General features: G+C 49.5%; 1 protein-coding gene across 1 annotated transcript; it reads left to right on the top strand.

Annotated features, from left to right (window-relative positions):
* The first annotated feature begins 5,805 nt into the window (after positions 1 to 5,805).
* Positions 5,806 to 13,151, top strand: ADCYAP1 (adenylate cyclase activating polypeptide 1). The gene is made up of 5 exons (XM_040264689.1): positions 5,806 to 6,166; positions 6,501 to 6,611; positions 8,744 to 8,875; positions 9,286 to 9,384; positions 10,476 to 13,151. The coding sequence occupies exons 2-5, from the start codon at positions 6,502 to 6,504 to the stop codon at positions 10,663 to 10,665; spliced, it is 531 nt and encodes a 176-aa protein (XP_040120623.1). The 5' UTR covers positions 5,806 to 6,166; position 6,501; the 3' UTR covers positions 10,666 to 13,151.
* The last annotated feature ends 211 nt before the right edge of the window (positions 13,152 to 13,362 follow it).

Raw genomic sequence — 13,362 nt, 5'->3', positions numbered from 1 at the left:
ATCTTTCTTCAAACTTTTTCAGAGGCTGTCACAAAAACTAATTTAAGATATTGGGTTTCCTGGATCCTATCCAAGCTTTTCTTCCTGCATTTAAGACTTGTATGAGCAGAATGTTAGAAGACTTTCTTCTCCTTGGTTTTTAAGAGGATGTGTTCTGGAAATCTCAGGAGAATCTGGAAGGTGCTGCACAGTGAAGTATGGGGTATATAGTTTTGGTACCCAGGATAGGGGAGGAAAGCCCTTCTTTTCTTCCCTTCTAGGTTCTTTGGTTGAGCTAATTAAATTGATGTAAGACATATTAACAAAAGGAAAAAATCCAAATTTAATTCGTGTGTATGGAAGCGCATAGAAATATGAGACGATAAGAAGAGTACAAGAGACTATGAGTTCAGATAGCATCATCAACACAATGGATATGAATCTGTGCAAACTCCGGGAGAGAGTGAAGAACAGGGAAGCTTGATGTGCTGCAGTCCATGGGGTCACAAAGGGTCGAACAGGAGTTAGTAACTCAACGACAACAGCAACATAAAACCAAAGCAGGAAGTTTTATACCTTCCGGATAAAGAAAATAAATAAATTAGTGAGGAACTGACAAGACAGAGAAGTTGGACTTGGGTAGTAAATTAGTGTAGAAGCAACAAGGTTTGCTTAGACAGCCTTCTTGGCCCTCAACTCTCTCTCTCTGATGATAAACATGCCCCTTCTTCCTGGGACAGGGAGGGTACCTTTCACATTGCAGATTTATTTCCTGCTTTCAGGGTGACAAAGGAAGCTCAGAGTGTTTTTCTTGCACCAGCTGCTTCTTAAGTAGCTTTAATTCAAAATAATCAATATGCCAAAGTGGCATATTTGGGGCAGCGTGCCCTGAACCCCATCACCAGTAAACTATGGTCAGAGAACCAGACTTTAGAAGAACCATATACATGAGGCGGTTGAAGTCACCCAAACCTGCAGCAAAGGTTCAGGCCCAGTTTTTGCTTCTTGAGCATCTGCTTAATCTTAAACAACTGGCATGTATGTATGACTGAGTCCCCTACGGTCTGCCTGAAACTATCACACCATAGTTAATCGGCTATACTCCAATAGAAAATAAAAAGTTTAATGAGAAGAAAGAAGAAAAAACTAGCAAAATTTCCTGGCTTTGTGAACATGCAATTCTATTCTTGAATTGAGAGGAATACTTTTGTTCATGTGGTTTGGAAAGGTTTCCCTTGGATGATTGTTTTCAGAGTGGGTGAAGCACTAAGTTCTGAAGGTCAGAGAAGCCGTGACACATTCTGGCTAAGCTCATCAGCTCCTTTGTACATCGTGAGTTCAGAGGGGCATGATGCAGGCAGTCCAGTAAATGATGGTCATGATGTTCCACTGCAGAACATTTGGGGTTCCCTACAGGTATAATCGGTATGAAGTGAGTCATGAGTCATTACATTTACAGAAGAGTCAGGAGAGAAAAAGTCTCCAGTGAAATTGAATACAGTGTTGCAATTTACTCTTGTCACTCATAGGAGAGGAGGAAGTTTTGCAAGGAGATTGCTCACTGAAAAAGCTTACTGTAGCTTAGTTCCTAGCTAGGTGCTGAATAGAAATGAATGGAATGAAAATATAAGACTTTTCCAATCTGGTTTAATGTTATTTATACCAGGAGTGTATGAAGATAATGTGCGCAAACATGTCCTTTCATGTGGTTAAAAAAAAAAATCCATGGGGTAGGGGATGCAGAAGGTGGCGGTACAGAGCAATGGGGAGAAATACACAGCCAAGAAAGGAAAAATGAACACACGGTAATTGTGCAGGATGAGTAGCTAGGCCAGAAGGAAAGTAGTGGAAGTCTTACCCTCGGAAACTGAGTCTTGTTTATGCCAGGTATTTGCCAATGCTATGAAGCCATCTGCAAATTCAAACTCATAGACTAGACATATTCCTCCTATTTGAATACAAATCATACTTTTTCAAGGGCTTAAGGGTTCTTTTTTTAAAACCGAGAGCTGTTTAAGGATTCAAGGCTTGACACTTCAAGGAGACTGATAAGTCTGTGACCAGGGAAAACAAGTTAGGCAAGTGTTAGTCTGACTTGTAGCTAGCTAGCATCCACCATTTCAGACCAGAAGTTTGAATGCTTCCATATCCTAAGGATGAATGGAACACAAAGGAGTTGATACATTACGGATTTGAAATTCAAGGTCTTTGATCAAACACCAACATATATTCCAACAAATGCTTCCAAACATTTTCTTCTGGATAGCTCCGGGCTTAGCCGGAAACTGCCTGCCCTCTGACCCTCCGAGAGACCTCCGTGAGACTTTTCAGGTAGAAGATTTCCGCAGTATCACCAGTTCTTCTAACCGAACATAATTCCAGTTACGGGCCATTCTTCGCTTCCACAATCGGGAAAGTAACTTTGCCGCCTTGGAATCCTTCTACCTGGTCTGGTGAACATTGAGGTTTGTAAGGGGTGGGGCGACTGGAGAGAAGATTGGCGTTGCTTTGCGTTATTTATAAACAGGAAGTTCTGACTCCCGAGTCCCCTCTTCGGATCCTCCCCTTCTCCCTGTCACTGTCAATTACACCTGGGCGATCTGATGGTTTCTCTCTTCTTTGCTTATGTAGTGAGTGAACGAGCCCACGTCTGCCACCGCGGTCTCCTGCGCGGGCCTGGCCGGGACTCCCTGTCACCTCGCGCGGGGTGACTCTGAGTCTCTCCATCCCGGGCGTGATGCGCACCTCCTCCTCTCTGCATCCCTAAACCTCCAGACACAATGTCTCCTCCTCACCCCCGCCGAAAGCAGCATTGATGCTCTAATTAGACCACTCCCGAGGTTCGAAGCAAACGACCACTTTCGGGCACCGGGGGTAGTTTTGGTCTTTGAGACGTCGGTCGCCCCCTATTCCTCTCCATCGAATAGGGAGCAGGAAGAGCCTGCGCTCGCGCCCAGGGTCTGCCGAAGCAGCCGAGCAGCCCCAGACCCATGAAGTTCTGGAGCCGGGTCCAAAGCTTCTAGATCCCTCTCTTCCTCAGCCTTCCCAGCCTCTCCCCTCCCAGCGGCCCAGGAACTTTCGAGAACACGATAACATCTTTGCCCATGGGACATCAAACTCGCCTAATTGGAGATGCTCAGTGGGAGAAAAGTTCTGCTGGACGACCCTATCATCTCGGGTTCGATTGCTCCAGACAGCTGTGGATCGGGGCTGGGCGGATCTTTGGATGGTGTTGAGCAAATTCGTGGGTCTCGGAAGCTTTGTTGTTTTTGAAATTCAGCGACCCAGAATCTCAAATTCTCTTAGTCTTTCACTTGAGGGGACGGGTTCGGGCCTGGAAGCTGGTAATCCTGGGGTGCGGGATCCTGAGGTCTGCACTCACAGGGTCCACGCCGAGAACAGTCCAGTGGCACAGGCTTTGTGAACCAGAGGCGCAGGTCGGGTTCTTGTGTGTGTGTGTGTGTGGGCGGGGGGGTGGTGGGTTCCGTCATCCTCCGCACGAAGTTTAATGGTATTTATGGTTTTCCCCCTTTAATAGGCCGTGAAGTCAACAAACTCCCCACACGGGGGCTCCCTTGACTCAAGTTGAGTCGTGAACCGGTACCAGGAGTCTTGGAAATTTTCAGATGTTTCTACAGATTGAACTCATTTCAGAATTCGCGTGGGAGGGAAGAGGAAGGATTTTAATCGGGTTCACCTTTGACGTGAAGAGAGGCGGAAGACAGGAAAGCCACAGTCGGTAATAGCTGCGGGCGCTTTAGTGAGAGAGCTGGATTATTTCCGCTGGATTATTCGGTCGTGTCTTCACCGCCGGCTCTTTGTGTGCGAGCTTACCCAGAGGCAGAGGTGGCCACGGAGCACATGCATGTAAACACTGCAGCCCAGAGCAGCGAACACAGGAGATGGAGAAAAAGCGATTCATTCCCGTGTAGATGTGGTTTTAATCTTTACTGCAAATGGGCAATCTGAGTATTCCCAGGAATAAACTAAGAAGTGACAGTTTCTGGCCATTCGTGGCGAGAACGAAGCAATCTAAAGTTTGTCATCTTGGAGAAAATATTAAATCTCCAATAAGCAGGAAAGGCATTGAGAATGAGAAGCATTCTAATTTTGTCTTAGAAGAAGCATGTAGAACTAATATAGCTTGTTTAAATGTTAGATCTAAATCATAGTAACAGGAAGCACTCCCACGAAATTGCCATTTCCTCTAATTTTTAAGATCCAAATAATTAAAATGCACACTAATGGTTATTGATGGCTCTGCTTCCCTTTTAAAAGAAATAGACCTGAGTTCTCTTACTGGAGTAGAAATTTACGGATCTTCTTAAATAACTCCAGGCCTTGGAAGCCTCTGGGTGGATGTGGTGTTCCCTTTGGGCTTTCCTCTTTCCACCTCATTTTCAGTTAAAACATTTTTAGCCACCTCCATGGAAGGGATTCCTGTTGGAAACCCTCAGGGAGTGAACTTGTACTGCGTATCATCATGCTTCCCCAGTCTGTCTGCCTTTCCTCACACAGAGCTCAAGTTGTAAATAAATGGGGAAACATATTTCTCACCCCCCAGTTCTTAAAATTTCAGTTTTCCTGTAAAATACAATTTTGCCATTTCATTGTTAACATTAGTAAGACCCACAGAAAGTGAAGGTATCCAAATAGGCCATGTAGAGATCCCCAAACCAGAACTAAAGGGCAGACATAAAATGCACTTTCCTCCCACAGTAAAGGCAGGGGTCAGACAGTTGTCACCATTAAGGGCATTCGTGGACCCCGCAAGGGAGGGACACATCTGAACAGTGGGGGTACCTGGACAATGAATTGCCACATTATAAGGGTGCCACTCCCAAATCTTCCGATTTAGAGGGTCTGGTGAAAAATTAAACTAGTAGCAATTTTCAACGCTTGCAGCATCTGCAACCAACTAGTTCAGCACTCCGAGCCTGGACAGCACCACAGGCCGGGTTTAGGACTCTTTCTAATCTATAACTCTAATCAATTCCACTCAGAGCCAGACTGTCAACCACAGCCAGACTCATTAGCGATTTACTGAAAATCCTCCAAGACTTCCCTTTAGAAACAGAACGACTTCCACATTTAATTGTCTATCTAAAAGAACATAGGCAAGACATTAGGAGATCTAAATTAAATTTATTAATAGGAGAGCTTGATGGTGCTTTAATTCCAGAGCCCAGAGCTCTGATTGCTGGGGCTTGATGAAAAAGCAAAAAGAAAACAAGAGAGACGTAGTTAAAAACATTTTTTTTTTTTTACCATTCTCAAGATTCTATGAATTCTTTACCCATCCTTGAGAAGTGGGTAAAACTGAAAACCATCAAGGTAATTAAACTCCTTTAAATTGTACAGTATGAGTGAAAGGTGTTTATGAGAAGTCGATGACTCCGGATCTTATCCAGGAGGACAGCAGAGGATAGTTAATATGTTCCTTGAGGGACTAGGATGCTGACGTCTTTTTCTGATACCCGATCATTACGTGACTGAAAAAAAAAAAAAAAAAAAGGAAGTCATTCCACGTATAAAAATCGGAGCGCAACAGTGCAACAAAATATTCTGTACTTAAAAGGCCACAGGCAGACAGATGTTGACAAGAAAGTCTGTTTTGAAGCCACGTTCGGATAGATTGCTGCTAACTGCCCAGATAAATAGGAGCAGAGGGCTGGTCACCTCTGTAATAACCACCGGCAGCAGTAGAAGAAACCGCAGCTTCAGACGCAGCCAGAGAGACTTCTGAGCAGCGAAGGCGCTGCCTGCTCGAGCTGCCTGGCCGGGCGGCTGCCCCAGACGCCGACTTCGCCGAGGCCCTCTCTCTCTCTCTCTCTTTGCCTCTTTCCTTATCACTTCTTTCTTCTCGGTGGACTTCAGGCCACTTTGTCTCCCACCCCCACTCAGCTCGTCGCCTCCTCCGTCTTCCTTCTCCATCTCTCCTCTCGCCCCCCTTCTCTCGGTGTCACGCTCCGTCCTAGTTCCGAGCGTCGTCAAACTTTTGAACAGAATAACAGGACTCAGCAAACAAGTCCTCCAGCTCCTCCCGCGGCTCCGGCTCGTTCCTGCGGCTCCTGCTCAGACGCTAACGCCAGACGGCGATGCCTCTTGGGTTGTGACTGCAGCGCACAAACTTGGAGAAGCTCTTTGCCCGCCGTCCTACTTGGCAGCAAATCCTCTCCTGGCAGCGGTAAGAGTTGGATGGCAAGGAGGAAAAAAATCTTACCAAACAACTCACCTGATTGCTAATTCTTTTGCCGGCATCGGGGTACGAGTTAGCTTTTCTGGGCGCCAGCTCTGGCGAGTTACTGGGCACTGGATACATACAGGCGTATTTTCTAACTATAACGAGAAGGAAGTGGCGGGGCGAGCCGGCTTGTCGTTAAGCCGGATTCAACCCTGGGAGTCGGAGGGGAGCTCTGGGCCTCCCCCAGTTCGAGGAATTTCTAGGGGGTCAGGGGTGGGGGTAGTGGAAGGCCAGGGGCGTTGGGACTGCTGCGTGATCTCTTTCCCGTCCTGCGCAGAATGACCATGTGTAGCGGAGCGAGGCTGGCCCTGCTCGTTTACGGGATACTGATGCACAGCAGCGTCTACGGCTCACCTGCCGCCTCCGGACTCCGGTTCCCGGGGATCAGGTAGGTGCTGGCCGCCCGAGCGGAGCGGAGGCTGGGACTTGCCGTCCCCTCCGACACCTCCTCGCGGTCGCCCTCCTGCAGTTCCTCGGTCCGGCTACTTCCGTCTCCCCATGCGCCCCCACTGCGCCGCCACCAGCCTGGATCCGGTCGCCGGTCACTTGGGGGATCTGGGCCGGACTCCTCCCGGGCTTGGCGCCCCTCCCCCAGCCCGCCACAGGCCCGGGGTCCCGGGTGGAGCAAGAGCACCTCGAACCGGCCGAAGAAGCCTCCCCTCCCCCCTCCCCTCCCCTGGGAGGGGGGCTGGGCAGGGCCCTGAGTTGACTTCTTTCCCCGATTCTTAGCTCGACTTCCGAGAACTTTGGCTCCGGCACCCAGGTTGGGGGGTTGAGAGTGATGCTCCCGTAGACTTGGCTTTGTTACGGCTTGTTCTAGGCTATCGGGGCGGGGTCTCCCTCTCGCTCCCCGGCCCTCCCCCTCACCTCAGTTCGAATTCTTTTCACTAGAAGAGCTTTCTCTCAAGTGATAGGTTTTCTAGTTGCTTTTAGAGTCTTGGGGAGGGGGAGTGCTGGCCGGGTAGAGTTGAGAAGCGATATGTGAGAAGGGAAACAAAGATGGGAGGGGGAGACACAGTTGAAACGGATGCAAAGGAGAAAAAGAAAGCCAGCTGGCAGGCAGTACTGGGAGGGTAGCCCTGCCCACCCCAGGCTGCAGTAACCCTACCTTTTTTTTTTTTTTTTCTTTTCTCCTCAATTCCTGGTTTCTAAGCGGTCGGTGCTGCCCGGGTTCTCCGCCGCAGCCCCAGAGTCCCGGGCCTGTCAGTGGGCGAGTGAAAGCTCGTAGCGCGGCGCAGCACCCGCGCTCCGCGGCGCACCCGGCTCCGGGAGGCGAGGAGCGCGCGTTCTGCCCGCAAAGCTGCTCCTCCGAGCCGCGACCAAGAGCGATTTCCTCAAAGGTCGCTGACCACTGATTTGGCCGGAGAGATGGGTTCTGGCTTCGGTATTAGGATTTCAGCATCTGGGCACGGAGTAGAGGTGGAGGTGCCCAGAAAGACCTGGAGACTCCGGGCAGCGGGACCAGGGCAGAGAGGCGCGTCGCCGAGGAAAGGCTGGGTGTGGGGCGGGCTCGCTGGTGTGCCTGCCTTGCCCCTACCTCTCCATGGATGGAGGAAAGGCGAGGGGAGGAACGAATATGACCGATCCACCTAAAGAGCGCTACTTGCCTGGGCCGCTTTCCGAGTCTCTCCAGAGGCAGAAAGCGAGGGGGTTTTGTTTATTCACCCACCTCTCCCATCCTCTATCAGGGATTGAGGCGGTGGGCAAGGGCGACTGGGAGATTTTGGCTTTCGGTGCCCTACTGACCCTTTCCCTTTGCCTCGGGGTTGAGACGTCGTCCCTACGCCCGGCCACCTCTAAACGACTAACTATCGACTTACTGGACTTAAAAGCCCTGTTTCACCCCCAGCTATTTTCAAAAAGTCCTGTGTGCCTGGTACTTTCTCCGGGCAAGACGCACTGGAGGGCACGGGCACGCCACGGAATGAGCCGTTGCCAAACAGGCTAAGTTTAGGGGCATCTATTATTCATGTTCTCGCCAGATCCTCTCCCGCCCGAAATAGAAGCCGGAGGTTCTCCGTGACCTACATCTGCGCGGGGAAGGGCTCCCCTGGGCTCGGAGGCTGGGTGGGGGTGGTTGCCCGCCGGACTCCCCAGCCATCCACCCCCTCTGGCCCCAGGCCTCTCCCCATCCGGTCCTCGGTTGGCCAGCGATTCTCTCCCAGGGCCTCTCCCGTCTCCGCCCGCCGCTCCTTGTGCGGGAGGCTCAAGAGCCAGGCCGGGGATAGGAGCGGTCCTCCCCGGCAGCCAGGTGTGCGAGGTCGGCAGAGACGTCTGGGCTTCCCAGTGCCCGTTGAGGCCGTGGCCCCCGCTGGGCGACCCTTCGACCCCGAGAGGAGGGATGGGAATTTCTGTTGGGTGTCGTTTCCTCCTCCTACCCTTGTCCTAGAAGAGACAGTTCTCCGAGGGGCGTCTTTTGGAAGAAGGAACATCGTGGAGCCCCTGTGGGTCTTTGGGTACTCTCAGAGGCGGGGAAGGACCCTACTGACCACTCCTTCTGCCCCCTGGCTACCCCTGCAGGCCGGAGAACGAGGCGTACGACGAGGACGGAAACCCGCAGCAGGACTTCTACGACTCGGAGCCGCCAGGCGTGGGGAGCCCCGCCTCCGCGCTGCGCGATGCCTACGCGCTCTACTACCCAGCGGAGGAAAGGTACCGCCGCGCAGCCGGGCACTGGGAGGGAGAAAGGGGCAGGGGATGGCCCATCAAGTAGGTGCTTTTTCATAAAAGCCCTCCAGTCTCTCTTCTCCCGGGCTGGTCCCCACGAGAGTGAGAGAAAGTTAGGAGCGGGCCGGTTTGTGTGGACAGGAGGGCCGCATGGGGACCGAAAGGTCTGCGGCCCAAGGAGCGGCAGTGAGTGCACGCCCCGGCCGGGCTCCACACCTGAGGTCCTGGGAGGGCAGGACGAACTCTGGTTCCTGGCACTCACGGGACCATCCCAAGAGTTACTCCCTAGTGCCTTCCGGAGCGCTGGGGGGCAAGGGTGACTAGCGGGGGACCTGGGGCTGCCACTTGGGCACTGAGTCAGTGACCCCCGGGCGCGCACTTTGCCTCCCTGTTAGAGATGTCGCCCACGAGATCCTTGATAAGGCCTACCGCAAAGTGCTGGACCAGCTGTCCGCCAGGAGATACCTGCAGACGCTCATGGCCAAGGGCTTGGGGTAAGAGTTTGCGAAAGAGTTAATCGGCGCGTGATGGCGCGCGCGCACGCGCCGCCGTGGGTGTGTGTGCCGGCGCGCGCTGGGAGGGCGGGGCTGCTTCTACGTCCTTGCGTGCACGTGAGGCCGAGGGTGCGTCTGCGCCGCAGGGTCTACAGGGCGGCCAGCCCCCTGCCACAGGCTAAGGTTTAGGTACCGCGCCAGAAGTTTGGCCGGAGAGCTCGGGAATGAGGCGAGGAGGGGAGCGGGTAGGAAAATCGGGATGTCTGATCCGTTTTGAATAATTAAAAAAAAAAGAGGTCCCCCTCTCCAGGCCATCAAAACCTTCAAGTTTCTTGGGACGTTTGACTTTTTTCTTTCCTCACATTTCTTTCACTGTTAAATTAAAATCGAAACAAACAAATCCTCAAATTTGGACACTTAAGGAAGCAAACAGTTTTTGCTCGTGCCAGACAAACCCAAAGCACAGGATTTGCGGGAGCTTCTCTCACCAGAAAGCAACGTTTTAATAGAGCCCATGGGACACCAGAATACGTTTTCCGCAATGAATAATTCATGTGATGAAAAGTATTGCCTGCAGCCTGTCGACTTGTATTATTATCACGTTTTTCAACTTAGCGCGTAGGAGAGCAGTGCTCCCTTCTGACTGGGAATTGCGGGATCGATGTAAACTCCACGGCAACAGCCAACGGGAAATTCAGGGCTCTTGGGTGCTTTTCTCTCTGCGTGGGTGGGGGCGTCCGGGAACGGTTAGGACAATTGAGCGCAAAAGCACTGATGGTCAGATCTGAGAGGGCAGCGTTTGGAGAGGGGTTAGGTTTAAATCGCTTGCGTTTGGCCCGGGACCTCTTCCCAGGCCCATCCTATAAGGACTTGGTGCCCCAAGATCTTTGATGGGGAGGGAGTAGCGGGGGTTACCATCGCCGCCCTCCCTGCGACTGCTCCCTGGCGGGGCAGGGTGGCGCGCTGGGCGCGGAGAGCTCGCGCCCTCCCCCGAAGATTCCCTCGATGGGTGGGGTCTGCCTGCTCACCCCACGTCTACTCACCGGATGTCTCCCGCCCCGCCACCCCGTTCCCGACCCCTCTCCTTGCAGTGGGACCCCGGGCGGCGGCGCGGACGACGACTCGGAGCCGCTCTCCAAGCGCCACTCGGACGGCATCTTCACTGACAGCTACAGCCGCTACCGGAAACAAATGGCTGTTAAGAAATACTTGGCGGCTGTCCTAGGGAAAAGGTATAAACAAAGGGTTAAAAACAAAGGACGGCGAATACCGTACTTGTAGCGACGAGTTACCAGTTCTCCTGTGTATACAGCCCTGACACAATGAGAAGCCGTTTTTCCCAACTGACTGAACTGTCATCGCTCTTGTGCTCTGTCCCACATGTATTTATGTATGAAGTCAAGCCATTAAATGAATATTTTGATAATAATATTGTTTTCTTTTTACGAAGCACTAGAGAATGCACAGATATACTTTGTGGACCAATTATTGATATTGACATATATATTACGAATATATAAAGAGTATATATATATATATATAAGTATAATAGAGAGCCGTTCATACAGTGTGCACAAGGATTGAAGATTCGCCTGAGCTGTTTGTTTTTATATAAAATAAATAGAAAAATAGACAATCATTGTTTTGAATATTACTCCTATTTTTGTAAACTGGAATTAAAAGGATAGTATTTTTATCCACAGTAGGCCTGAAGATATTAATCCTGACCATTTGCTACTGTACATAAACAGTGATGCCCTGCTCCAGGGAGACTGAGGTAATGATTTGGGTGGATTGCTGAAGGTCTCTCTTTCCCAGGGAGTCTCTGGGGCAGGCTGCTTCAATCCCAGCTGAACTCAACTGAGGCTCTGTCTACCCCTTGCTGGGTGGCAATGCCAATACTTCCGCTTTCTTTGATTCTATTTTTATGTGTATTTGTCTCTCTTCAGACTCTCAGCCCACAAGGAAATTCTCCTGATAAAACAACAGCTGGATCTAAATTGTGCTTCTCCCCAGAATTCATACTACTCCCTGGGGGAGGAGTTGGGGGACTGTACAGAGAAGAGAGACTTGAATAGGAAGCTCTCTTTTCTGTACTTCTGGGGACCCCAGTATCCCAAGGTTAGGGCAATTGGAACAAAGTGGGAATATTGGAAAAGGCAGAGCATAAGGCAGTAGGGGGAGGACCCTGGAGAGGGACTGGCTGCAGGCAGCCCCAGGCCTGGGGGCTGGTGGTAAGCCCCGTCCCACCACAGGTCCCCTGCCTGCCTGACTTTGGGCGCTGGGTATTGGAAATGGATGCAAAGTACAATGTGTTTTTCTCCAGTGCTATCCATGCTGCTCATGTTGTGAAATGGCCAGGATCCTCCCCTTTGAACCCTGCTCTGTAGGAGCCTCCCTTTTCTTCCATGGTTTTTCTGAAGACTCCTCTTTCCCACCTTCTCGCACTGGCACTGTTTACGTACTGTTTGCCGTTTTTTAGTCACTTCTCTTAAACTTGTGAATGCTTCTTTTCCTGTTGTTTGATGCTAGCACTTATTGTAAAGTGTAGGAACCCGTGTGTGGTTACCGCTAAGTAATTATGCACTATATATGAATCTTTTGTTTCTTGTTGATTGAGTTTGTAGGTAAAATGTATTTTTCTACATTTATGGCTTATTGCTTAGTAAAATTTATTTCATAAAACCAACCTTTGTGATATTAGAATGTGTAGTGTTCACATGTTGCTCAGTTGTACTAACTGATAAATCATTTAAACCTCACCTTCATATGTATGAGTACTATCTTGTATTTGTGGTCAAGAGTGAGGTAAGCAAGCTTCATCAGGCCCTGAGAATGTCCCCTTGTATTCTTTCTTGGCTACAGAAAGCATGTCTGTCTGTTTCCCGTCAATTTCTCGAACCTGTCAGGTAATCTCTATAACAAAAGAAACCTTCACCCAGCAACCAGATCAAGCAACAGCAGGCAAACCAGCCAGCCAGACTCCCCAGATTTCAGGCACAAGTTCTTTTGAAAAACACACAAAAAATAAACAAGAAAAGATTAAACGTTAGCATGTCAAGGACCTTTCCTTTTCCTTTACAGATTTGATCAGTATGGAGTCATAAATCAAAGAAAACAGACTTGGATTTGCATTCCCCAGGCGGGATGGATGCTGCCCCGAGATCATGTTGCAAACAGTGAAAGCACAGAGGCCTTCGATCTGTGCCTCAGTCCTGTGTACGGAATCAATCTTTCTTTAATTCTGCAGTCTCCTCGGGCAATGTGACACAGGATGGGGTTTGCAGCTTCAGTGCCTTTCTTCACCTTTTAAATCGCCACGATTCACAGATGGCTATTTAGTGGCCCTACAATGCTGCAACACATTGGCTTGCATTTTAGTCTTTAATTATTTGTTTCTTGGATAACGGGCAGAGTTTTCTGTATTTGTGTCAGCTGTTAGTGGTGAAATAGGCCGCTAGTTAACCTTTTCCTTATGAAGTCTAATTTAGTGTTCCCGTGGCTAGTTGCAAGCATTTACAGTGATCACCCAGTTTAATCTTTTGTATACTTTTTAGAAATGCCAAGAGCCTTACTAACCTGGAGCAGATTTATGATATAGTGATAATTTAGGTAGATGTTAGTCTTGAAGCTCTTATTTTGTGTGCAACTGATTAAAAAAACATCTTACCCAAGTATTATTACACACATGATATCTATAACTAGGTCTTTGATAACTGTTATATAAAGTGTGTAAAATTTGTATGAATAAATTTTTATAAACAATGCAACTTCGTCTAATGTGTGGGGAAAGAAAAGACATTCAGGAAGTAACTACTTTAAAATCACTTAGAGTATTATATTTTCTTTAGCGACCAGAGGACTTTTCATGTCTGGAATATCTAATTATGTATTTTCATAAATTGTACCTTAATATCTACTTGATGGGTTACTGAATTTGACTAAAAATTTAAAGTAGCTACTCAGATGGAGATGCCT

This window comes from Oryx dammah, unplaced genomic scaffold (genome assembly GCF_014754425.2).
Source record: "Oryx dammah isolate SB20612 unplaced genomic scaffold, SCBI_Odam_1.1 HiC_scaffold_22, whole genome shotgun sequence".
NCBI classification, from domain to species: Eukaryota; Metazoa; Chordata; class Mammalia; order Artiodactyla; family Bovidae; genus Oryx; species Oryx dammah.
This window is presented reverse-complemented; position numbering and strand designations above follow the sequence as displayed.